The sequence below is a fragment of the Rutilus rutilus genome, assembly GCF_951802725.1.
Source record: "Rutilus rutilus genome assembly, chromosome: 4".
Taxonomy (NCBI): Eukaryota; Metazoa; Chordata; class Actinopteri; order Cypriniformes; family Leuciscidae; genus Rutilus; species Rutilus rutilus.
In genome coordinates, this window is record NC_140212.1 from 8,700,941 (window position 1) to 8,723,091 (window position 22,151).

A 22,151-nucleotide genomic window follows, 5' to 3' on the forward strand; every position below is an offset into this window, starting at 1 on the left:
AAAATATATATATATATATATATATTTTTTTAAGTTGTTCATAACAAAAATGTCAATGTATAAAAAATGTATATATATATATTACACCAAATTCATATCACATTTTGAGCGCCGTTCTGTCAATCACACTTTAGAGCCAGAAATGTTAATAAACTGTAAGTTTCCAATCTTTTAGATGCCATGGACCCCTAAATATTATCATACTCGTGTGATATCTTTTATAAACACCAAAATTATACACTAACATTTTTAATGTTAGCCTTAAAATCTGAAATTAGTTTCTATTAAGTTACTGTTACATCATTATATATTTTCCTACTCATGTAACATAGGCCTTTATTTATTTAATTTAAAATATATTTTAATATTAATTAATTTCTTATCGATTAATAACTTGTTTTTTTTAATCTAGACATTTACACGGATCCCAATGTCGCTCTCTTGCTGTCCCCTGGTTTTGAAAACAGTTTGAAAACCCCTGTAATAAACCATAAAAATATTAATATATAATATCTAATAATAATCTTCTTTGCAGGAATTGCAGGCGCCCTGTGGTGAGTTGAGCTTTTAGCATGTGAATCTTTCTGAAATCCCCACTGAGGAGCAGCTGGGTCAAAAGCTGCTCAGAGCATGTGTGAATCTGCAGGAGTCAAACACAGGAACAAGAGCGAGAGGAGAGCATTTGTACCCCAGTGTAGTCACTCCACTCCTTATCCACCCCGCTGACCCCAAGCTGTTGACCCTTGACCATCAACCCCACTGGGAGGACAACTGCTCCTTTCAGGGATCAACTGACCTCAGTTCTGCATTCTGCTGCGGATACAAACCGTCAGATGGAATAGATGTTAAACTCAAAAGTGCACGATTAAAAAAGCAATATATAACTCTTATAACCCAAAACTCGGTTGCAGGTGTGTTTAAATGCAAATAATACAATTAAATAAAGAATAAAGCATACAATTAAAATGCAGGAAACAGCTGGCACGCAAAGATGTTCATAACAAGGCCAAAGGCCAAGAAATAAGATATGTTTTTGAAATTCAATTTATGACTTTTCCATCACAGCTGATAAATATCAAACAGGAAACAGTCATGATGGGCCGTGCCACAGTCTGAACCACTCCTGCTCTGATTTAGACCAGCACAAAAACACACAGAGATCAATTGCATTAAAATAATAAATAGAACTAAACTTGACTTGGCAATGATTCTCCTATGTTTATATTTTGTTCTTCATCCTCAAAAGTTACATAAGATTACTTTCCATGAAAAGTAACACTTTACTTTTAAAAGTTACTTTCCCCAACATTGCCCATGCATATGTTTATATATTTAAAATTAGTCACGTTGGCCTATTTGTAAAAGGCAGCTTGCCTAATGAGAGATTTTGTTATAGTTTCCATTCAGCACAACTCTATAAAGGCAGTGAGGATATTATAGGAACATGTTTCCAGGGCAAAACATTTTAATCTGAAACCTTTCACATCGCCGTCCAATTTGTGATAGGAAACACATTACAAGAACCTGTTTACATTTTCATCCACAACTGAAAAAAAAATATACAGTATATCATTGATTTCTACAATCATCATTTTTGGACTGAGGCCCATGATGCATAGAGGATACAATGAGAAAACTTGAATGCATTTCTATTCATGTACGACCTTCGGCCAGACGTGAATTTGTTCCGTAAAATCCTGTTAACACTTCAGACAGTGAGGCAAAAAAAGAAGCTGATTATTTTCAGATGGAGCTCATCATGCGTCATTGTAGATGAGATTGGCGTATGTTTGCGTGTGAGGGAGAAATAGAGACGCGATTGAAAGAGAGAAATAATAACAGAATATTTTCCATCTGTGCATCCTGTTTAGTCCCTTTGAATCACTGATGAAAAGATAAATCGCACCTCTCTTTCCTTCCAATTCTCCTCACTCTTACTCTCCCCTCTCCTTCTTCTCCTTCTTTTCCCATACAGTTCCCATATTAAAGCACCGATGCCTGATAAGGAGTATTGTGTGGTTCCTGCTTCCTCCGTTTACCGGAAGCTTCACTGGTTCCCCATTGACTTTTCCCATCATTTCCCCCCCTCATCCCGTTCTTCTCACACAGACCCGCCAGGGCTTGGATGTCCACACAGCTAAAACATTGCAGAGAACAGTTGCATCCTGGGAGTAAAGAATTCCATTAATGTATCATCTTTCACACTAAAATTGAATTCAAGGGGTGTTCGCACACATTCTTGTGTTTAAAGTCCCCATGAAATGAAAATGGACAATTCTTGTTTTGTTTATGGAATATTGCAGTATCTATTATAAATTATTTATCCATGCACATATTTTTTTTTTTAATGAATGTGCCTTCAATTTAATAACTTTATTCAAAATAACTTCCCCTCCCATCTCTTCACCTCATATGATGTTTCATGCAAATCTGTTTCATGCCGACTTCAAAAACACAAGATGCAGAGCACCAGAATTCAATTCAATTCACATTTGGAACAGCATAAGAGGCCGTTCACACATATGGTTTTGTACCCCCAAACCGCTCCATCTAACATGTTTACAGCACAGATGAACACAAAAACACATTCTTTCAGAACCAGCCCTAAAGGTTAACAAATGTTCACTTTTTCTTGAAGCCCATCCGGCTTTGGTAAATGTGTTATTTATATCCTGAAGTCACAAAGTCAGTGAAACACACCATGGTTGTTGACCACAAGACTTCGGGGGACAGCAGCTGTTTTGTGAAGTGAAAAATGATTCGCCACATAAGCAAACAAACCAGTTGATTGTTTCTGCTTTAAGTGAAGGAAAGCAAATTGTGTTTTTGATGATCTACTAAAAACTTGTTTTGTTCAGAGTGGAGCGGGACATTCCTGGTGACGATAGAGAAGCATTTCCTCAACCTCCCTTGCATGCAAGGGAAAAAAAAGAAGCAAAATTTCAGGAAATAAGGGAGTGAGTAAACTGGTTTCCCATCGCTTTGCTATTTCTGTCTCAAAGAGATGTTTTGGAGTGCATCATGTCATTATCCTGAAGCTTTTCCTTTCTCTAATTTAGACGCAGAGCAGGATATGGCACAATGCATCCGCTAAAAAGATGAAATCATGATAGAAACATATGCGACTGGTCAACAGACTCATTTTGGCAAAGTGTTAGACCGGCCCCAACACACTTCATGAAGTTCAGGCTCAAGTGCTGTAGTGTCAAGTGTGTAGCCATGCTTATCTCCACACAGACACACTAATGGCGTCTATTTTTCCAGAAATAATGGCAGAGAAGTTGCATTGTTCTGGTCAAGTGGTACCATGATGAATGGATGTGGAGCTGTTAGAGAAGGAAAAGTCATTAGAAGCATGCTTAGGCTTAGCAACGTGGCCTACTTTCTCTGACAGAAACTTTCCTCAAATATTTACCCTACTGTTTGAATTCAATAAACAATGACTTATAATTAAAAAAAATATTGTTTCAACGGACTCTGTAAAAGCTCATTTACACATTCAGTAAGTCACATTGATTTGTTAATGTTTCAGAAGGAGTTCAACAGGTTTTCAGTAACCACTTTTGCCACTTGTTAGTGCATACAGTATGAAACCATATTGCTCAAAAAGTATGACAGACAAACCATAATTATCAACAAACCCAAGAGGTCTCCTTGCAGGTTTTGAGTTCTCTATTCTCTTAAGATAGGAGCAAACACATAAATAGTAACACAAAATATAGTAGTTTGAGCAAGTAAAACAAATGCACTTTGTGCCTTAAGTGCTGCTAGTTCTAAAATGGTCTTATCAAGTTAATCAATCAAGTTAAGACAACAGCAACCTCGAGGTGTTTCATTTATGAATATTAACTAAAACATGCAAGACAGGAGAAACGGCTAAAAATAATGAAGAGCTCTATGTCTGATTAATATTAATGGTGTGTTAAATAAGTGGAAGCACAAGACGTCCCGAGTGTGACTGATGTCCTCGTATGGCCGGCTAAAGGCTGATTTATAAACCAGTCAGACTAATGAACACTAAAAGCAACGTTCTGCATCCCATTGATCACTATATCTTTCTGCTTTAAGCTGCAGACCGATCCGTTATGCATCATAACTGAACCGATCCGGAGACTGGAATGAGTTCAAAACTGCTTTTAATTTACTGTGAACCAACCCTATTTTAACATCATTTATATTTTAGATCATTTTTGTAAAATATTATTACATAGGTTTTCTCGATTGCTAAATCACTATAACTGATTCAGTTGGCCCAATTTCCCAAACTATTCATACAGATCAGTTCTCGAAACTAAGACACATTTCTCAAAACTATCTGTTTTCACAGACGTTCCAATTTCTGCAAAACTCTACAAAAAAACACCCTCATTTTACACAGATTTAACCATGCTCTCATTCAGAAAACACAAGTACACAATATAATTAACTCAAGTTATCACAATGCGAACTAAAATAGCATACATTTATCCATGTGTAAGCAAAACTGAATACACACCAATCAGAATCTCAGGATAATATAAATAGGGCCACGGGTGATTATGCGTTTTGGAAAATTAATCCTAGTGGTGGGACACAAAGGAAGAGAAAGAAAAGAAAAAAATTGTTCCTGATGAAATACAAAGAAAGTCCATCGGCCTACAGGGTCATCAGTATACTGTTTTGTGTTGCATACTGAGTTCATATTCAATTATTTTGTATTTTAACTTTTATTTCTAATGCTTTCCATCTACTGTAAGAACTCTTGACTGTAATGAACATAAACTTTCCTTAAAGCTTGTGCTTTGAATTTCACTGTATCTGCACCCCTCTATTAATGTTGTACACTGCAATTCCTTCCTGTAATTCCTAGACATTGACTTGCAAAATGATTTGTGATTGCCAAAAGGATGTTTTTGTAATAGTGTTCTGAACTGATCTTATTAGTGTTCAACAGGCAGTGCATGAGTCTGTGTATTTGTACATGTTAGTATGTAGTTTAGAGATTATGTTTATAGTTGTGAGAAAATGGTGAATTGTGTTAGCGATCGAGAAAAAATTTGTAAAAGAGCATTTTTATTGTTGGTTTGAAAAATCAACAACAATTAATTTAGAATCTGGACTTTAAAAACAAAATATTTAATAATGGAAAATCAAAACTTGTATCAAAATAATACATTAAAATTAAATCAATATATTACACTAAACTGCAGGACTACCAGCTTTGGTGTTCAAACTGTAGATTCCTTTATCCCAATAACTGCATAACATCTCGGGGACTGGAGGGGGTCAAAGAGCTGAACCAGCGCAGAATGAGAAACATTCTCCTGTAAGGAAAGAGACAGTTAAGAATGAATTATGACACTCTAAAAATCTACGGAGCCCCTAAAGGGACATGGTGATGGAATTTTTTTTAGATGGGAGGAAACCATGTCCCTTTAGGGGGTTCGTAGAAAATCATTCGTAGATTTCGCTATTTATTTATTCAATACTTAAGGTATAAATCTGCATGCATTAGGTTTTTCTCAATGTAAGGTCAGGCTATACTGGTCTCGCTGTATGGTTTTGATTCACTAAAAATAACCAACTTATATGTATTAATTGTTCGGCAGTGAGAATACACTGGTTGTGTTGTATATTTTTGATTTACCAACAAGAATCAGTTCAAAAGAATCATTTGTTCAGGAAACAAAATACACTGGTCATGCTGTATATATCTGATTCCCTAAAAAGACTCATTAATCTGGGAATCGGACTAATAGCTGGTCATGTTGCGTGTTTTTGATTCACTAAAAACAATTAGATCATAAGATCAGATCTTTCATGAATCAAATTATACTGGTTTTCAACCCTGTCTGTGCTTGTATATATCCAGTCAGAGTATATTATTTTAGATGAACCATCATTTATGTTCAGTTCTAAGAATATCCGTAAGTAAAAAGAGTATTTTTTTCAGTTCCAATAATCATCTTAACTGAAGATTGTTTTAATCCAAATTAATCCATATTACAGATTTCTATAATCACTGACCAAAGCACATTAATATTCTTGGCAGAACACCCCGAGTACCATGTTGTGAAATGGTTTATACAAGATAAAACCATCCATAGCCCAAATTCTAAAGCGTACCCTGATTTCAATGTCGTCGGTGTGAATCCTTATCATGTTACCAAGCCCTTTAATGTCTGACATACACAAATCATAGACCTCTGTAGAAGAACGCACATATCTAACACAGGAGAGGTTTTACTTGCTTTACATGACTGATAAGTGAACCCTGTGAGATTATGTGGAAATTACTCCCACAGAAACTTGCTGTCACTGTTTTGTGACGATAAACAAAATGATTTTGTCATGCTCTGAATTTTCAGTCTAACAATCTTCACAGACGGCTGAGTCTGATACTCCTGACTGTCGTTGCGAGGATGTTTGAGGTTTTATGTTCAAAGCCTGGTGGGCAAGAGGGAAATGAAGGTGTAACTTAAAACCTCTGAACTCCTGTATGCTAAAATCCTTTAAAACCATTTTTTGACTGTTTTGGAGCTGCTAAATGTGGCTAACGTCTGTTTGTAAAAGTTTTTGATTAGGGAAATGTGTGCTGTGGCTCTGAAGTAAAGCCTGAAACAAAAGCCCCACACAGCTCTCCAATTATATGAGGATTACCATCTTAACATGGACAAATAGGGGGTAAATATGCCTCTGTGGGTAAACTGGACAACTCCTATGTTATCTGCCCTGACAATTGTTTTTTTACCTGCTCTTTCAAGTAGCAAAGTCGGTCCAGGAGGATGAGACCCTCTATGCATGGAGCCAAGGTTACTTTCATCTGAGGAAGATGAAAACAGCATGAGACAGACTGATATAGGGTTAGCAATGAAAAAAAGAATAGACATACAACTTTCAATGACGCTCACCATGTTAAAAGCAATCATCTCATTCATCCTGGGTGTGTAGCGATCATGATAGCTCTGAATATCGCCGTCAGATAGCTGAAGAGAACAAGACATATGGATTTACTGGTTTTATATCAATAAAGGAACGAGACCATGTCCTACTCACCAACCAGGACCTAAAAAAATTAAAAAATATTACAAAATAAACAATAATTAAATAATATAAAATAAACATTAAATGTATATTTTTAATTTAAATAAAAATATATACATAAATACAAGTACAGTATAATATCTATATATAATCGCTCAATTAAAGTTTTTTAACTATATATACACACAATTTTGTCAAATTAAATGTAATTAAAATAATTTTCTATTTTAAATACATATGTGCTATTTTGTTTATATAAAATAAAATATACATGAATTGAAAAGATTAAGTTATAAATATAAAATTATAAAAATACAAATTTAAATATTACAAATATAGTTCAAATATAGACAAACATCGTTTTGTCAAATAAAATTTAAACAATTTTCTATTTTAAATATGTTATATTTAATTTATATACAAATATCCAATATATATTATATTTAATGTATTCATATAAACTAAAGACTAATAAAAGTTTATATATGTATATATTACAATAAACACAAATTTAATAATTTAAATAAAATATTTTTTCTAAACAAATTTAAAAACATATGTAATACTTAATTTATATAAAAACATACATGAATATATTATATTTAATGCATTTATATTAATTGTACATATGATTTTTTTTTACACATTTTTTATCCAATATTTAAATAACTTAATATATATAATATAAATATATATATATTTCTCCCCAAAACCAGGTTACGCTGATATCGTCTGGGCCTGCTAATGCCTTTTTAATAGTCTCTTGCTCTCTGTACCCATATTTCCCTACTTGTCAAACATACTTTAGTCTGTTTATCTCATTAGTTTCATTGTGGTGTGTAATTCAGACGCATGTGGGCAGACTAACAAAACATTAAACGTAATATGAGAACAATCGGTTATTACTTTAGTCTCATCCAGATCCAGCTTCCTAAGTGCCCGCCTGACATAGTCCACAAACGAAGAGGCTTTGGAGTACACGTTCCCAACACGTTTCTCACTGCCAATGGGAAATAAAACACTGCATCACATCAAAAATAAACTAACATAAAGTTGAACTGATTTCTGAAGTCGTTTAGAGACTGATATTAACGTACATACAGTAAGTCACATGCAGAGGGTGAACTTTGCACTCCTTGTTGACTTGCACATTACCGTAACCTGATGGTTTGGCTTTGACTCACAGGAGTTTAATAAAAAATTGAAAACAGGGCTTTAGGGTTTGACTCATGAGCATCAGTCATCACTGAATCAGATCTGCTCAGTACAGTCATGATCAAATATCTCGATAAACATTTATCAGCCTCCGCAAAAGGAAGGAAGGACTGGAGGGAATCTGGAGCCTCTTTATTCTCTCCTCTAGTTTACTAAAGCTCTCCGGCGACTTAAACAAAGACAGGCGGTTGTTTTCTGTCTAATGAGCAGATGATGTGGTGAGAGTGCTGTCGATGAGATATCTGATCCTGGTGTGTGTGAGGGGAACGGCGTCAGTGAGGGAGCTTAATATTTGTCATCGTGTGCGTTTCACACTGAGAGTGGCTCATCAGGGGGTCCGGGGGGTGTGTTTAGTTTTTTATGGAGTGTTTTCAAATCTAGGACAGCAAACAAATTTGTAGGGTTCGGCATTGTACTATAATTAACCGCCAAACCTCTAATACTTGGTTGAAGTGCCCATGTTATGCTATTTCAAAGGTTCCTAATTTAGTTTTGGAGGTGTCCTACAGTTTGTTTACATGCATCCAAGGTCAAAAAACATTTTAACTTTCTCATAATACACACTGCAGCATCACCTCTTTTCTGAAACAAATGTCTGAAACATTTGATAAAAGATTCAGTCTTTCTCAACCTTGCTTTTCGAGAACCTACTCTGCTCTGATTGGTCAGACGGCCTAGTCTGTTGTGATTGGTCTATTGGAAACGGAAGTCGGAAGTGCACGCAAAGTGGATTTGCTTTCGCAGCACAGAAAACAGCATCTTCTCAACATGTCGACAACACAAACTAAACTCTTCCAGTCATCATCTTCAACTACAGTGTTTGAGGGCGGGTCGAAGTAGACGTTGTTCGCCGGCAGCCAATGAAGATCATAGGCTGGCATTATGCAAATTTGTTACAAACCTCTGTAGACTCATTTCAGGCCTGCACTTTCATCTTTAAAAAAATATGCAGACTTTTTACATTCACAAACAGCGACTGTATATAACACTACATGAGCGATACTATCCGAAACAGCATAATAGGGGCTCTTTAAATGATGAAAATTGACTGTGGCAACAGTTGGTTTTTCCAGATGTTTACACGCATCTAAAAGCCTTCAAACAAACAGAGCTATTATTGTCAATCTCATGCATACCACAGTAACAAAACAAATCTAGCATGCTATAAATATGACATAAAATCAATGGTGGTACATATGATGGATACCTTTTAAAGCAATCGTAGTGATCCTGTAAAATAACATGAAGAACCGCCCGATAAAAAAGCGACTCCATAGGCAGCTGTAACAGTCAAGAAACCCTGTTAACATCAGTCCAAACAATTTTGTTTCATTTCAAAACTGATTTTGCCTGTTTTTACTTATTTATGCAATGCATACTTATGTTTGCTTACTATTTGTGTTTTTAATCACATCATTTGAAGTGTTTGTCCCATTTGTGGCAACTTTAAAAACAGACTGTGTCATATTTTCCATTGCAATTATGTCATACAAACAATCTGCCGTGCGGAAGACAGCACAAAGAGATCGTACGTGCTGGCCGCTTCACCTCTGAACTTTCATTCATTTTTAATCGAGAAAAACTTCTAATTAAAATACACAGTGCGTCTAATTAAATCACATAAATATGCAAAGCCGCATATGCTGTACGTTCTGGCATTCAAGCCTGACCAAGACATTATGATCAGCTGTGCAAACAGCTCTGGTTGCAAGAGACTGTCCTTCTTATATGCAAATCTTACAGGGGAATTGGGATTTTAATTGAAATATTAATATTAATATGATATGACACAATCAAGTACTCACCCCTCCTCCGGCAGACACCCTCTCCAGAGCCTGAGAGGGGGGAAATTAGTTTGTGAAGAGCTCAATATTAGTCAAGCCTGCTGGAAACAAGCTTGAATGTGATAACTAAACACATTGTGACTGATTTGATAGTCACTTTTAGTTTAATAGCACATACACTGTGTTCATCTTACAAGAAAAATCACCTGATTATCATAAATACATTTTTTATAACATTTATCTAATAAGCAAAGGATGTGGTTTATGATGCGTGGGCAACGTGAGATGTGTTCGTGACGTGTGAGGCAGACTTACGAGACATGCTGACATCCTGGCGTTTCGACCACAGAAACAGGCCTGATCCTTCAGATACTGACTCATGGGGAAACCACACACACCATTGACACACCCTGGCCCACACCAACAAAAGAACAGAGATGAAGAATCAAACATCTTTTTTATGTTAACTACCGTTCAAAAGTTTGGGGTCTGTAAGATTTTAATTAGCCTTTTATTCAGCAAGGATACATTAAAATTGATCAAAAAAGATGTGTATTTCAAATAAAAGCTGTTGTATTGAACTTTCTATTTTATCAACAAATCTTTTCCCACTGATCTTTTCCCTCTTTTCCCACTATTCTGAAGGATCATGTGACACTGAAGACAGGAGTAATGATGCTGAAAATTCAGCTTTGATCATATGAATAAATTACCATTGAAAATATATTAAAATAAAGAAGTTATTGTAATAATATTTAAAAATATTGCTGTTTTTACGGTATTTTTATAATCAAATATAAACAGACTTAGGGAGCAAAAGAGACTTCTTTTAAAACAATTAAAAATCATACCAACCCCAAACTTTTTAGGGTATGTTAAAACTAAAGCAGATTTCTAAACACTGAACATTTTGTGGATAAGAACCTGTTGAGCACATGCCATTCAAACGAGACCCATACTGTGGTACGAGGCCTATTCGTGGTGCAGATAAACACTGTTTATTCCAGATATCATGCTAATCTAAACCATGCCAAACTGAACAGGATCCAGAGTCCAGTACAGGCCTGAAATATGTGTGTGTGTACAGGTTTGGCTATACTTGAGGGCCAAATGTCCTGAAATATTATGACAGCAGACTAGTGAGGATATTTCACTGGTCCTTACTAGATAAGAGAAGCATACAAATCAGCCGAAACATATAAATACCATTAACCGGATATAAAAATCAATGGAAGTCTATGCAATGTCCTCACTAATATAGTGAAACAAACGTGTGTGTGAGTGAAACAGAATGAGCTGTGTATAAAAAAAATGGACAGAGAGAAGAACTGTGTGCAACACTGACATTAGTGATTTCATAACTTTAACACTGTCTTAATTCGACCAATCACTGTGAGGCTTTAAAATGAAGGATCTTCAGTTTGCGTTTGTGGGTTCCCCAATAAAACAGGGTTTAAAGCTGAAAATAGCAATTTTAGGTGCAGATACAACTGTAAGTAAGCCATTCACAGGTTGACTGCTTAACTAATGACGTTTTGTGGACGGGACTTCCTGTTTCCTGTTTCAGTAGGAGACATTGCATGGGCTCTTTTGAATTGAGTAAGCAAATGCAGGGCCTTTGCAGAGATACCACAGAAAAAGTATTAGGCTGTTAATTGTGATCAGGCAAGCAAAACTCAGTGCAAAATCTTTGTAACTCTGTGGGGTGCCGCTAGTGGCACAACAATTACACACTTCGCCTTTAAACGCACAGCATGATGCTGTAATCATGCCAGGTATTTTAGACTAAAAGGCACATTGTGTTTTTCCATTGGAACTGCATTTGTTTCACTCCGTATTGTTTCTTCTTCAGAACAAACGCGCTTGTAAAGCGCTGAAAACTCTGACATCATCATGCTGAAAACGCCACATGTTGTACGGACTCTTCTTGATTTAGTGAGATCAAACAGACTGTGTGTGGAGAGGGAGAGTGTTTGTGATGTCAGTCCAACATCTGAACACACTTCATGTGTTTTAGCTCTGTCCCTGTAGCAATCGAGAGTCTGTGATGTGATCACCAGGCTTTAAAAGACAATGAGACATTATTGTAGTCCTGCTGTAATTCATAGCATTGGACACTGACTCAATCGACAGTAATTATGTGATCAAAATATCATATTTTGCAGGCACTCAATCATTACTGCAGTGTCTCCTCTAAGAAGAAGTATCTTAGAGAAGGGGAAAGACAGAGAGCGACCGCCAGAAATCACATGGTCTCTTGGGACTAGCACCATTTTCTTAAAGGGATAGTTCACCTAAAAATGTCAATTCTTAATTTCATCTGCAGAACACAAAACATTTTACTTTGCTTGTACTTATTCATTTTTGTCATTTTGTATGTTATAAATTTTGTATTTCTGTAATTTGCCTAGGGACTACGGATGTAAATTAGCCCTGTGGCTATAATCCGGCATGTTTACGTCTGTTTTTGTTGTTTCAATGCAGTAATCAATGTTCATTAATGTGCATTGTCCCTATCAAATAAATAAATAAATAAAATAAAAGAAGATATTTTGAAATCATCAGTGTTTTTTGTCCATACAACGAAAGTCACCATTATATCAATAATCCTAACAAGCATTATTATTAAATAATACAATTATTAATGAAAAATTGCATTTATTTAATAAACAACAACAATTAATTATTCATTGAAAAATAAAACATTTTATAAGCAATAATGAAAATAATAATAATTATTATTATTATTATTTTGTTATAAATGTATTAATCACTGTTTTATATTGAATAATACATTGCTGTTGTTTTACATTATTTAACCCAGAATTGACCCAGGGATGCAAAATAATTAAATTAATTATTTAATTATTCAAATTTAATTAATTATTTAAAAATATTAATACTTAATAATAATATGTATTATTATTATTATTATTATTAAGTATTCATATTTTTATATTACATAATAATTATATTTATAATTAAAAAGAACAAAAATATATTAATAATACTAACAAACGTTGTTATTACATAATTAATCAAATAAACAATGAAATTAATGAACTTATTCATTAAATATTGAATTTACTTAATAAATAAACAAAACAACTATTTATTATTTGACTCAGGATTGGCCCATGGCTGCAAAAGAATGTCAAATTCTTTATTTAATTAATTATTTAATAATTATTATTATTATTATTAGGATGGTATATAATTGCAGAGTATTATGTTATTATTATATATATATATTAATTATTAGGATGTTACATTATTTAGTACATTATATTTAGTACATTATAATTATTATATTATTATTATTAATAATATTAAATTATTGATTTAATAAACAAGCAACAACAACAATAACTCTTTTAAAATAATTGATACATGTTATAATAATAACAATAATTATTTTATAAATTATTAGTAGTATTTTTTATTATTATTATTGTTTTAATTTTTCATTATTATTGTTTTCATTTTTTGACCCAGGATTGGCACAGGGCTGCACATTGCTGGAAAGAACATTATGCAAAGAACTAAAATTCCACACATCTTATCTTGTTTGAAGATTTTGGGCACCCGGTTTGACAGAGACTGATCTGTTCACGTGTGTGTGTGGGACAGGAAGTGTTCTTACCCTGTCTGTCCTCATCAAACTCTTCAGAAAGCAGGTGGTAGCAGCAGCCCACACTGCAAACGGCCCGCAGCTCCTGTTTGGCCCCGAACATCCGCAGAGTGCTGGGAGCCAAATCTCCACACGTATGCAGGCCAACCAGAACTGCATCCTGGGTACCGGCCAGAGAAAGAGAGAGAGAGAGAGAGAGAGAGAGAGAGAGAGAGAGAGAGAGAGAGAGAGAGAGAGAGAGAGAGAGAGAGAGAGAGAAAAGGGTAATTTGGTGAAATCAACACAGACCGTTTGCCATCTCTCATTGATCATAAATAATTTGCTATGGACACATCCAAGTCCCTCTCCATTCTTGAGCTCAATTTCACCTAATTAACATGATTAGGATAATCGCAGGCGTCTCGCTGAGCTGTAACAGCAATGATACAACTTCTGCTCTATAATCAAAGCCCACAGCTGGACAACTATTGCAGCATAGCGTGTCTCTTGTGCTATTATATGAGTTTAGTACACATATATTATTTGATCCTTAGAGAATATCATATGAAATTAATTCACAAAAAGTTTTATCAAATGCTTCAAAAAGTATGCAAAAATACAGCTTCAGCTAGTTTTTTAGGTTATTAAATAAATGCATCTAATAATACTACTAATAATAGTTTATTTGTTTATAAGTAGTTGTAGTGGTAGTAGGAGTAGTAATAATTACAATTATAATATAGTTAAATTGAATTTAAATTGGAAAATTTATAATAATAACAAAACTTATTAAATAATGAGGGAAATAATTCATTTAATAAATTAACAACAATAATTTATCATTCATTATAAAATAATACATTTCATAAATAATAATAACTATTATTATTAAATAATGAATTAAATAAATTATTTTACATTTTGTTTTATTTTAAAATGAATAATACATTGTTATTATTATCATTATTATTGTTGTTGATGTTGTTATTTTATATATATATATATATATATATTTTTTTTTTTTTATTCTCCCTTGGTTGAAACCCCTTTATTAATTCTAAAATCTATTATTATTATTATTATAGTATAGTGAATTCTAAATTATTATTATTACACTATTTTTCTCCCTTGGTGGAAACCTAATAATGAACCTAATAAAAAACCTAATAACCCTTAATAATTCTAAAATGTATAATTCATTATTTTACAGTGAATGATTATTATTACACTAGTTTTCTCCCCTGGTTCGTCGAAACCGTGTGTGTTCTGACATCCACTCACCTCCAGCTCTGAGATCAGCGTCTTGAGTTCAGTTTCTGCAGTGACGTATGAGGTCAGAGGGGAAAACAGGCTGCTGTCGCTGTCGTTCCTCCTCCCTTCTCGAGCTTTCCTCTCCAGATTGTCCCTCTTCCTCCTCTCTCGTTCCTCCAGGCTCATCTGGCTGGGGTGGACACGAGGAGAAGCGTCCTCTATGACGTCTAGAGACAGCGTGCCGAGGAAGCTGCTTCCTGCATCCCAATCACTGGGCTCTAATGTGGCATTATCTGAAGCGGATAAATCACTGGAGACTTGCTTTGATAAATCACTGGTTTCCTCTTGAGCCACAAACCTTCCTTTTTCCTTTGTAATAAAGTTTGTGTTGCCATCACTGTTCTCACAGTTTCTGCTGTGTTGTTTACTCCCATCCTCACTGTCCACAGCTTGATTCCCACTGGCTCTGTTCTGTTTCTGATAGGCTTTGGAGAACTTCTTCAGTTTCCTGTTCCTCTCCTGAGCTCCATGTGTGTTGGTGCTGGAAGAGTCGATACCGAAAACTTGTAGGTTAAACCGCATGGATAGATAGGAGCACAGGTAGCCTTTCCCAGAACCCACGTCTATCACCTGAGATGAAGAAACTGACGATGAAAAAGATGCAATTCAGAACAAAAAATTTAACAAAACTACATTTTAAATGTTCTTACCTGTTTGACCCGGCAGCATTCAGCCAAACTAGCCACAACCTCAGACATTGCCTGCACCTCATGGGCTTTCTTACAGTTCATAAACTCATCTGGAACAGGAACTTTGCCTGATGACTCTCCTATGGAAATTACAGACAATGCATGAGATATAACCTTGTAATAACCTGAATGTGACGTGCATAATGATCACAATAAAGATCAAGAGTTGAATGTAAATGTGCTTTTCAGAGCTTCTGATCTGACTGCAGTTACCCGCTATAGTGTCTCCATATATCAGTGTCAGATTCTCCATCAGCTCTTCCAGCTGCATACAGACCCCCAGACCCGGGAAACTGTGGGCTTTCGCTGCCCTCAGCAGGGCTGATATGTCCACCAGCTTCTTTGAGGCATTACAGAAACCAAAGGTGGTGTTTTCCTTTTCTAAAAGCAAAAACACTATTACTATGAAATACAGCTGATTAAATAGAGTAGAGTCCAATGCACTTCAGTTCAATACATATAAATATATATTGTATCATACAAACACTACGTACTGGTATCAAATTAATCATTTTAAATATTAATCAAATTAAATGATACTGCCGCAGACCATTTTGTCTTTTTACTCCACAAAATAATGTATACATGCAGTGTTCTGAGTAAATGTTAAAGAAAATTATATTAAAACATATATTAGTTATTATAATTCTGAGCAGTTTCTTATGCTGCGTAGTGTCATAATTAAACCACAACTTATGAATTATATAAAAAATGTTTTAACGTTTTGCATAACAATAAAACGATTTTTTCTTTTTCCAGATTGAGTCCATCTTACCTTCTACCGCCCCCGTGCGGTCATCAGTGGAACTGATAGACTGCAACACTTCTTCTGGACTCACACACATGAACGCGCTCCAAACATCACGCGTGTAGAAGTCCACTGTGTGCGCATTCGAGATGCTTACCGATATGGAGAGAAAGCGCTTTACTTCATCTATTTTCCTTTTTAAAGTTTTAATTGGCAGGTCATTAAATGCCATTATTCACGGACCGAGAACAGTGAGAATTTCATGAGAGCTGCAGCTGTTGACACATTTTCTGTATTTAAGACATAAGTAGTCAAATAAGGAGATGATTCCTCTGAGCGACCAAATGTGCGGCCATGTTGGGTGTACAAGTCAGCGTTTTGTTCTATGAGCGAATAGAACATATTGCCCTCACACAAATGGCGCTTATTTGATTAGTAATGCCTTGCGACCATACGCACGTCATTATTGTGCGTCTCTGCACGAGAAACATCCGTGTTGTCCACATACTAGCGTCAAACATGGCACCGTTAAAACAAAACTCAAGAAGTCAAGGTCCGTTTCGAGGAAAACACTTCAATAACAAATTTTCACATAGTGGTTTATCACACAACGCCAAAAGAAAAAGAAAATGGGTTCCGGAGAACAAAGTTTTTGATGGTAGTTTAAAAGAGGGTGAGTAGTTGACTTTAAATCCATCAACGTAACGTACGTACTTAACATTTAAGTAAATGTATTTCGATGTAGAAAACACTCATTAATTAAACACATTTTCAATAAAAATATGATATTATGTTACATTTTTTAAAAATCTAGTGTACTATTCACGTGCCTAGTTCTTTGACATGTAATCTTTGCATTAAATATGTAATTTTTTATACCATTTTCTAAAGAAAATATATTTAATTTTGAATAAATTGCAATATTGTATATTTGAATTGCGTAATAGATCCGTAATCCATAATAAAGGACTCAACTTTGAATGTTTTCTGTTTGAATCTCATCTCTGTCTCATGCTTCATCAGGTCAGGGGTTTGCCTTCAAAAGGAAGGAGAAAGTAAGGCATGAATACAACAAACTTCTTCGAAAGGAGAGGAAGAAAAAACAAGCATCAAAAGTTCAGTTAGAGGAGAAATATCCCGAGCATCTGAGACATCTGTACCTGGCTGAAAAAGAACGACTAGATGAAGAAGAACAGGAGAAAAAGAAGAAAAGATGTGAAGGAAGAGCACTGGATAGAGAGACAGAGTCAGATGATGAACTAAACATGGGGTCGGATTCTTCAGATTCTCCTGAGAAACACGTCTTAAACACAACGACTGACCAAACTACCGACCCTGATCCTGATTCATCTAATAAACCAGCACAGTCTGACAGGTACAGTAACAGATAAGTGTGTGTCAGTATACATACACATATATGTGCGTGTGCTGTGTGTGTGTATTATATTCAAATAATAGTCCATTTGCATCAGCAAAGCCACATTCCTGATTTGTGTCATCAGCTCCCACAAGGCCCCGTTCATCCAAAGGAAGCATAAAATGTCTTCGTATCAAAAGACAAAGCAAGAATATGAGAGGATGAAGGAGGAACGTGCACGAAAAAGAGAGGTGAGGCAATAGAAACTGGCCAATATAAAAAGATTACATCTAACAAATGTATACTCAGTGCTAGAGTCTACAAATGCAGTTCTTTTACTCAGTTTGATGGAATTATTGTACAGTTTTCCATTTCCTAATGAATCTCCTATGTGATGTCATTAAAGGGATAGTTCACCCAATAATGAAAATTCTGTCATCATTTACTCATCCTCATGTTGTTCCAAACCTGCAAGACTTCGTTCATCTTCGTAACACAAATGGAGATATTTTAATGAAATCTGAGAGGTTTCTGTCCCTCCATTGACACGCAATTACCACTTTGAGCTTCACAAAGGTCATAAAGAGATTGTAAAACTATAGTTAGAATTTTCTGAAGAGAAAATTATATGATGAATGGATTTAATTTAGGATTTTATTCACATATAAACATTCAGCAACTCACACATCAGTTGTGGTAAACAGAAGCTCAAGCATGCGAGAAATAAATAATGAGGTTCATTCTCGTGTTACGCAGCACGTTTGAGCTTCAGGAAGAACCAATGAGGTTTGTTCTCGCGCGTCAAGCAGGATCTGTTGAGCTTCTGTTTATGTTCCCTGATCAATGTTTATATGTGACCCAGTCACATGGGTTTGTTTTTTTTAATTTATACATCATATGAAAGCTGAATAAATAAGCTCTCCATTGATGTATGGTTTGTTATGATATGACAATATTTGGCCGAGATACAACTATTTGAAAATCTGAGGGAGCAAAAAAATCTAAACGTTGAGAAAATCGTCTTTAAAATTGTCCATTTATTTTCGTGATTTTGCTGCATTCACTCACTCAAATGTTTTATATATTTACAGTAGGAAATTTACAAAATATCTTCATGGAACATTATCTTTACTTAATATTCTAATAATTTTTGGCATAAAAGAAAAGTCGATAATTTTGACCCATACAATGTTTTGTCAATTCAATGTTTTTCTTTTGCCACAAATATACCCGTGCACTTGTGACTGGTTTTGTGATCCAGGGTCACATATGTGAATCATATAAATAATATAAAATGATCGTGTCTCTTGGTAGTTGAGGTACATGAGGGTGAGTAACTGATGTCATTTTTTTACATTGGGTGAACTAAGCCTTCAAGGAAGATCCATTATGTCATGTTCATATACACATTTTCACCACCCTTACATTCTTTGCCTAAATGATTGACACATGTTTTATTATGTGTGTCTCTGTAGGAATTCTTGAAAGATAAATCTCAGCGTGAGGAGGCTCTGAAGAAATACAAGGAGAAGAAAATGGCAACATATCAGCTGTTGAAGAGAAAAACCAAGAAGGGTCAGCCCAACCTCAACCTGCAGATGGAGCTATTGCTGCAAAAGATTCAAGCGCAGCGCAAATAACTCACATCAGACTTAAAAACTGTTTCAAGTTGTTTAAAGCATTTTAAAGTAAAAATGCACCATCACACAATAAAATGTGCAGTTTGGGTGAGTTTTTTTTTTTTTTTTTTTACATAATGTGTATAACTGTCTTTACAGTATATATATATTTTTTTAAATAAAAGGTTACATAAAGTTAATTCAAACTGACAGCAAACAAGAAATACTATTACTATGGCAGTAAATTTATGGAAAAATGTGATGCCTAATAATACTTTATTGAGTGGTAAATCCATTTTCTCATTATATTTATGTTGATAATGCTGTCAGCCGCTGAACTGCTCAACCGTTTTTTCAACAACTTTAAATGTTTATAGTGTTTTGCATAATTTTCTCATTTCCTCTAACTGCTGTTTAAAATATATTGTGACAAATGTAATGAATAAATGGTGTCTTTTGTTTATTAGGTGAAAAATATTGATATTAAAATAAAAAAATAATAGGCCAAATATTAAAATACAAATACTACAAAATTTGTTTCAATGCATGTAACCTGTTATAGAAAAATATTTCAGATAATAAAAACATGAATCTTTAACAGCAGTTTCAGAAACCCCCATATCTCCAGGAACTGTAATATGATTTGATGAAGAGGCAGTGGGTGTGGTCAGTGAGTCATATGGCTCCTCCCTCTTTATTTGACTCCTCCCCCACATCATCGTAGTCTGTTTTTAAAATCAAAAGCAAACTGATCATTTTCATTGTAATGTTTACATTAAGATGTAGTTTAAATGAGAAACATAAATAAAAGCAGATATAGGTTATAGAAATGTTCAATAATCTACCCAACAGGTTCCTCTCATCTTCATTGCTGTTCTTCACATCATCATACTCCTCCTGATCTCCCTCTGATTCACATGTGAAATAAAAACCTCACATTGTAGTTTGTAAATCAGCTTGTGTCATTAATGATGTTATTGATCTCTTTCACCTCATGACTGTCTGAGATTATTAGATTTACTCCTGATAAAGTCGTGATGATTCATTAATGGTAGAAATGTTCAATATTAGTGGGTGAAGGTGATCATGAAATGCAGTTCTGTGTGACTCACCTGTTACTTCTCGAAAGATCTGTTCATTAATGATGACATCATCATAATGCTCTGGTGTGTCCACTACACATGAACATATAGACAGAACAAACATTGCATTATATCTTACAATGTAATGGGATTAATACATAATATCATAAATCACTATAAAAGGATTATGGTAAATACACCAATAACAATAAAAAGTAAACACCATTTTTGATAGAGTTCAGTCCACTTGTCATTACATCATCATAGCTCTCAGGTGTGTATTCTGTAAATTTAATATGAGACAATATATTATATATATATATTTCTATATATACATAAATACAGATTTTAATATACTTTAAATATTTCTTCCTATTATAGAATAACCGAACGACACCTGTCTCACGATCTGGTTTCAGTCCATCAGTGATGACATCATCATAGTATCCCGGTGTGATTTCCTTCATCATCTCTTCTGCATCAAAATGTGTATAATTTGGGCATTTTTTTATATTTTGGGAAACAAAATAAATGTAAAATATACTGTTACAGGTTTTGGGTAATGAATGTTTGCTGTGTCCCAATTCAGAGGCTGTGTCCTCCGGTCGTCAAGTTTGAAGGCTGTAACGTTATACCTCATCAAGGATGTCTTATTTAAGAGAAGTAACCGTAATAAAAACTGACTGTTATTCCTCATGAGGTGTAAAATACTGAAATGTCTGTCTTACTTTGCAATCTAACGGGTATTTTTCTTAAATGAGACCAGCTCAGTGACGTATGCAGTCTTCAGATGCGACCTCCGGAGGACACAGCCTCTGATTGGGACACAGCGGGATCACTGACCTTTCAGGACACTGCCATTGGTGACATCATCATAATATGCAGTCTTGAACTCTTTTTCTAATAAGATAAAAGTTTTAGTATTGTGATTGTGAACAGTTGAATTAGTGTTAAAATGTGTAAATATATATATATATATATATTTTTTTACATTTGTAAAACAAATGATTGATTTGGATCTACTTTAGCTCTCTAACCTGAGAGAAGCTCATCAGCATCTTCATACCCAGAATGCAGTTCTTCAGAGACGAGACTTCCTGTTAAAGGACAGCAGAACATTCAGAAACATATTCATAATTCCATACAGACTGAATCCTCATTTCTCCTTTAGATCATGAAACATTGTGTTACTTACAACACAAATATTAATTATTACATTTTAAAAGCATTAGAGGCAGAAATACCATGTTTTTTGTTAGGCCTATTAGCAAACACACATGTATCCTCACATGAACCCATTCCTCACTGCCTTCCAGAAATACACACAGGAAGAGACAAACACACACACACACACACCTGCACCTACACTTAGAAAAAATAACCCCTCCTTATTACCCTCAAAATACATGCAGGAAGACACTCACACACACACACACACACACACACACACATAAACATGCACCTGTAGCTCTGTGGTTTTCTGTGAGGAATTCTCTGGTTTAAAGCCGGAGATTTAACAGGACTAATAATAGATGAACATCAAGTGTCTGACAGACTCTCTTATTAATCAAATTAATAAATAAGATTCATGTCTCACCTCTCTGAGTGAAGTGATTGTGTCTGTGATGAATCTCCTCATAAACGGCCTCAGTCGTCGTCCTGTGTCTCCTCTTAGAGAGAGCTGTGAGTGTAGACAGACAAACCTGCTGTCAG

The 22,151-nt window shown here is 34.9% G+C and overlaps 3 protein-coding genes across 6 annotated transcripts in view; 1 reads left to right on the plus strand and 2 right to left on the minus strand.

The window, feature by feature from the left end:
* Positions 1-1,450: 1,450 nt before the first annotated feature.
* mettl25 (methyltransferase like 25) lies at positions 1,451-16,747 on the minus strand. 2 transcript variants are annotated; one of them, XM_084406389.1, is made up of 13 exons: positions 16,408-16,747; positions 15,846-16,013; positions 15,594-15,712; positions 14,914-15,513; positions 13,666-13,813; positions 10,338-10,432; positions 10,044-10,073; positions 9,446-9,519; positions 7,930-8,023; positions 6,891-6,965; positions 6,731-6,802; positions 5,196-5,303; positions 1,451-3,326 (listed from the first exon to the last, which is right to left on the minus strand). In XM_084406389.1, exons 1-12 carry the CDS (start codon positions 16,610-16,612, stop codon positions 5,208-5,210), a joined length of 1,776 nt encoding a protein of 591 aa, XP_084262515.1. In that variant the 5' UTR covers positions 16,613-16,747; the 3' UTR covers positions 1,451-3,326; positions 5,196-5,207. The 2 variants fall into 2 exon arrangements, with proteins under 2 accessions (XP_084262515.1, XP_084262514.1); XM_084406388.1 differs by lacking the exon at positions 1,451-3,326 and having other exon boundaries at positions 5,044-5,303.
* A 91-nt stretch (positions 16,748-16,838) lies between these two features.
* On the plus strand, positions 16,839-19,760 carry ccdc59 (coiled-coil domain containing 59). 3 transcript variants are annotated; one of them, XM_084406400.1, is made up of 4 exons: positions 16,839-17,053; positions 17,404-17,755; positions 17,853-17,988; positions 19,213-19,760. In XM_084406400.1, exons 1-4 carry the CDS (start codon positions 16,900-16,902, stop codon positions 19,375-19,377), a joined length of 807 nt encoding a protein of 268 aa, XP_084262526.1. In that variant the 5' UTR covers positions 16,839-16,899; the 3' UTR covers positions 19,378-19,760. The 3 variants fall into 3 exon arrangements, with proteins under 3 accessions (XP_084262526.1, XP_084262527.1, XP_084262528.1); XM_084406401.1 differs by having other exon boundaries at positions 17,883-17,988; XM_084406402.1 differs by having other exon boundaries at positions 17,910-17,988.
* Positions 19,761-20,013: 253 nt separating this feature from the next.
* LOC311289127 (scavenger receptor cysteine-rich type 1 protein M130-like) overlaps positions 20,014-22,151 on the minus strand; it is a gene marked incomplete at its 5' end in the record, with an annotated part of 50,266 nt that continues 48,128 nt past the window's right edge. The window contains 8 exons of the mRNA XM_084406883.1: positions 20,014-20,081; positions 20,202-20,264; positions 20,469-20,531; positions 20,662-20,721; positions 20,836-20,913; positions 21,282-21,338; positions 21,476-21,535; positions 22,036-22,119. Of these exons, the coding sequence (XP_084263009.1) occupies positions 20,032-20,081; positions 20,202-20,264; positions 20,469-20,531; positions 20,662-20,721; positions 20,836-20,913; positions 21,282-21,338; positions 21,476-21,535; positions 22,036-22,119 (515 nt within the window). The 3' untranslated portion in view covers positions 20,014-20,031. The remainder of the gene's footprint in view (positions 20,082-20,201; positions 20,265-20,468; positions 20,532-20,661; positions 20,722-20,835; positions 20,914-21,281; positions 21,339-21,475; positions 21,536-22,035; positions 22,120-22,151) is intronic.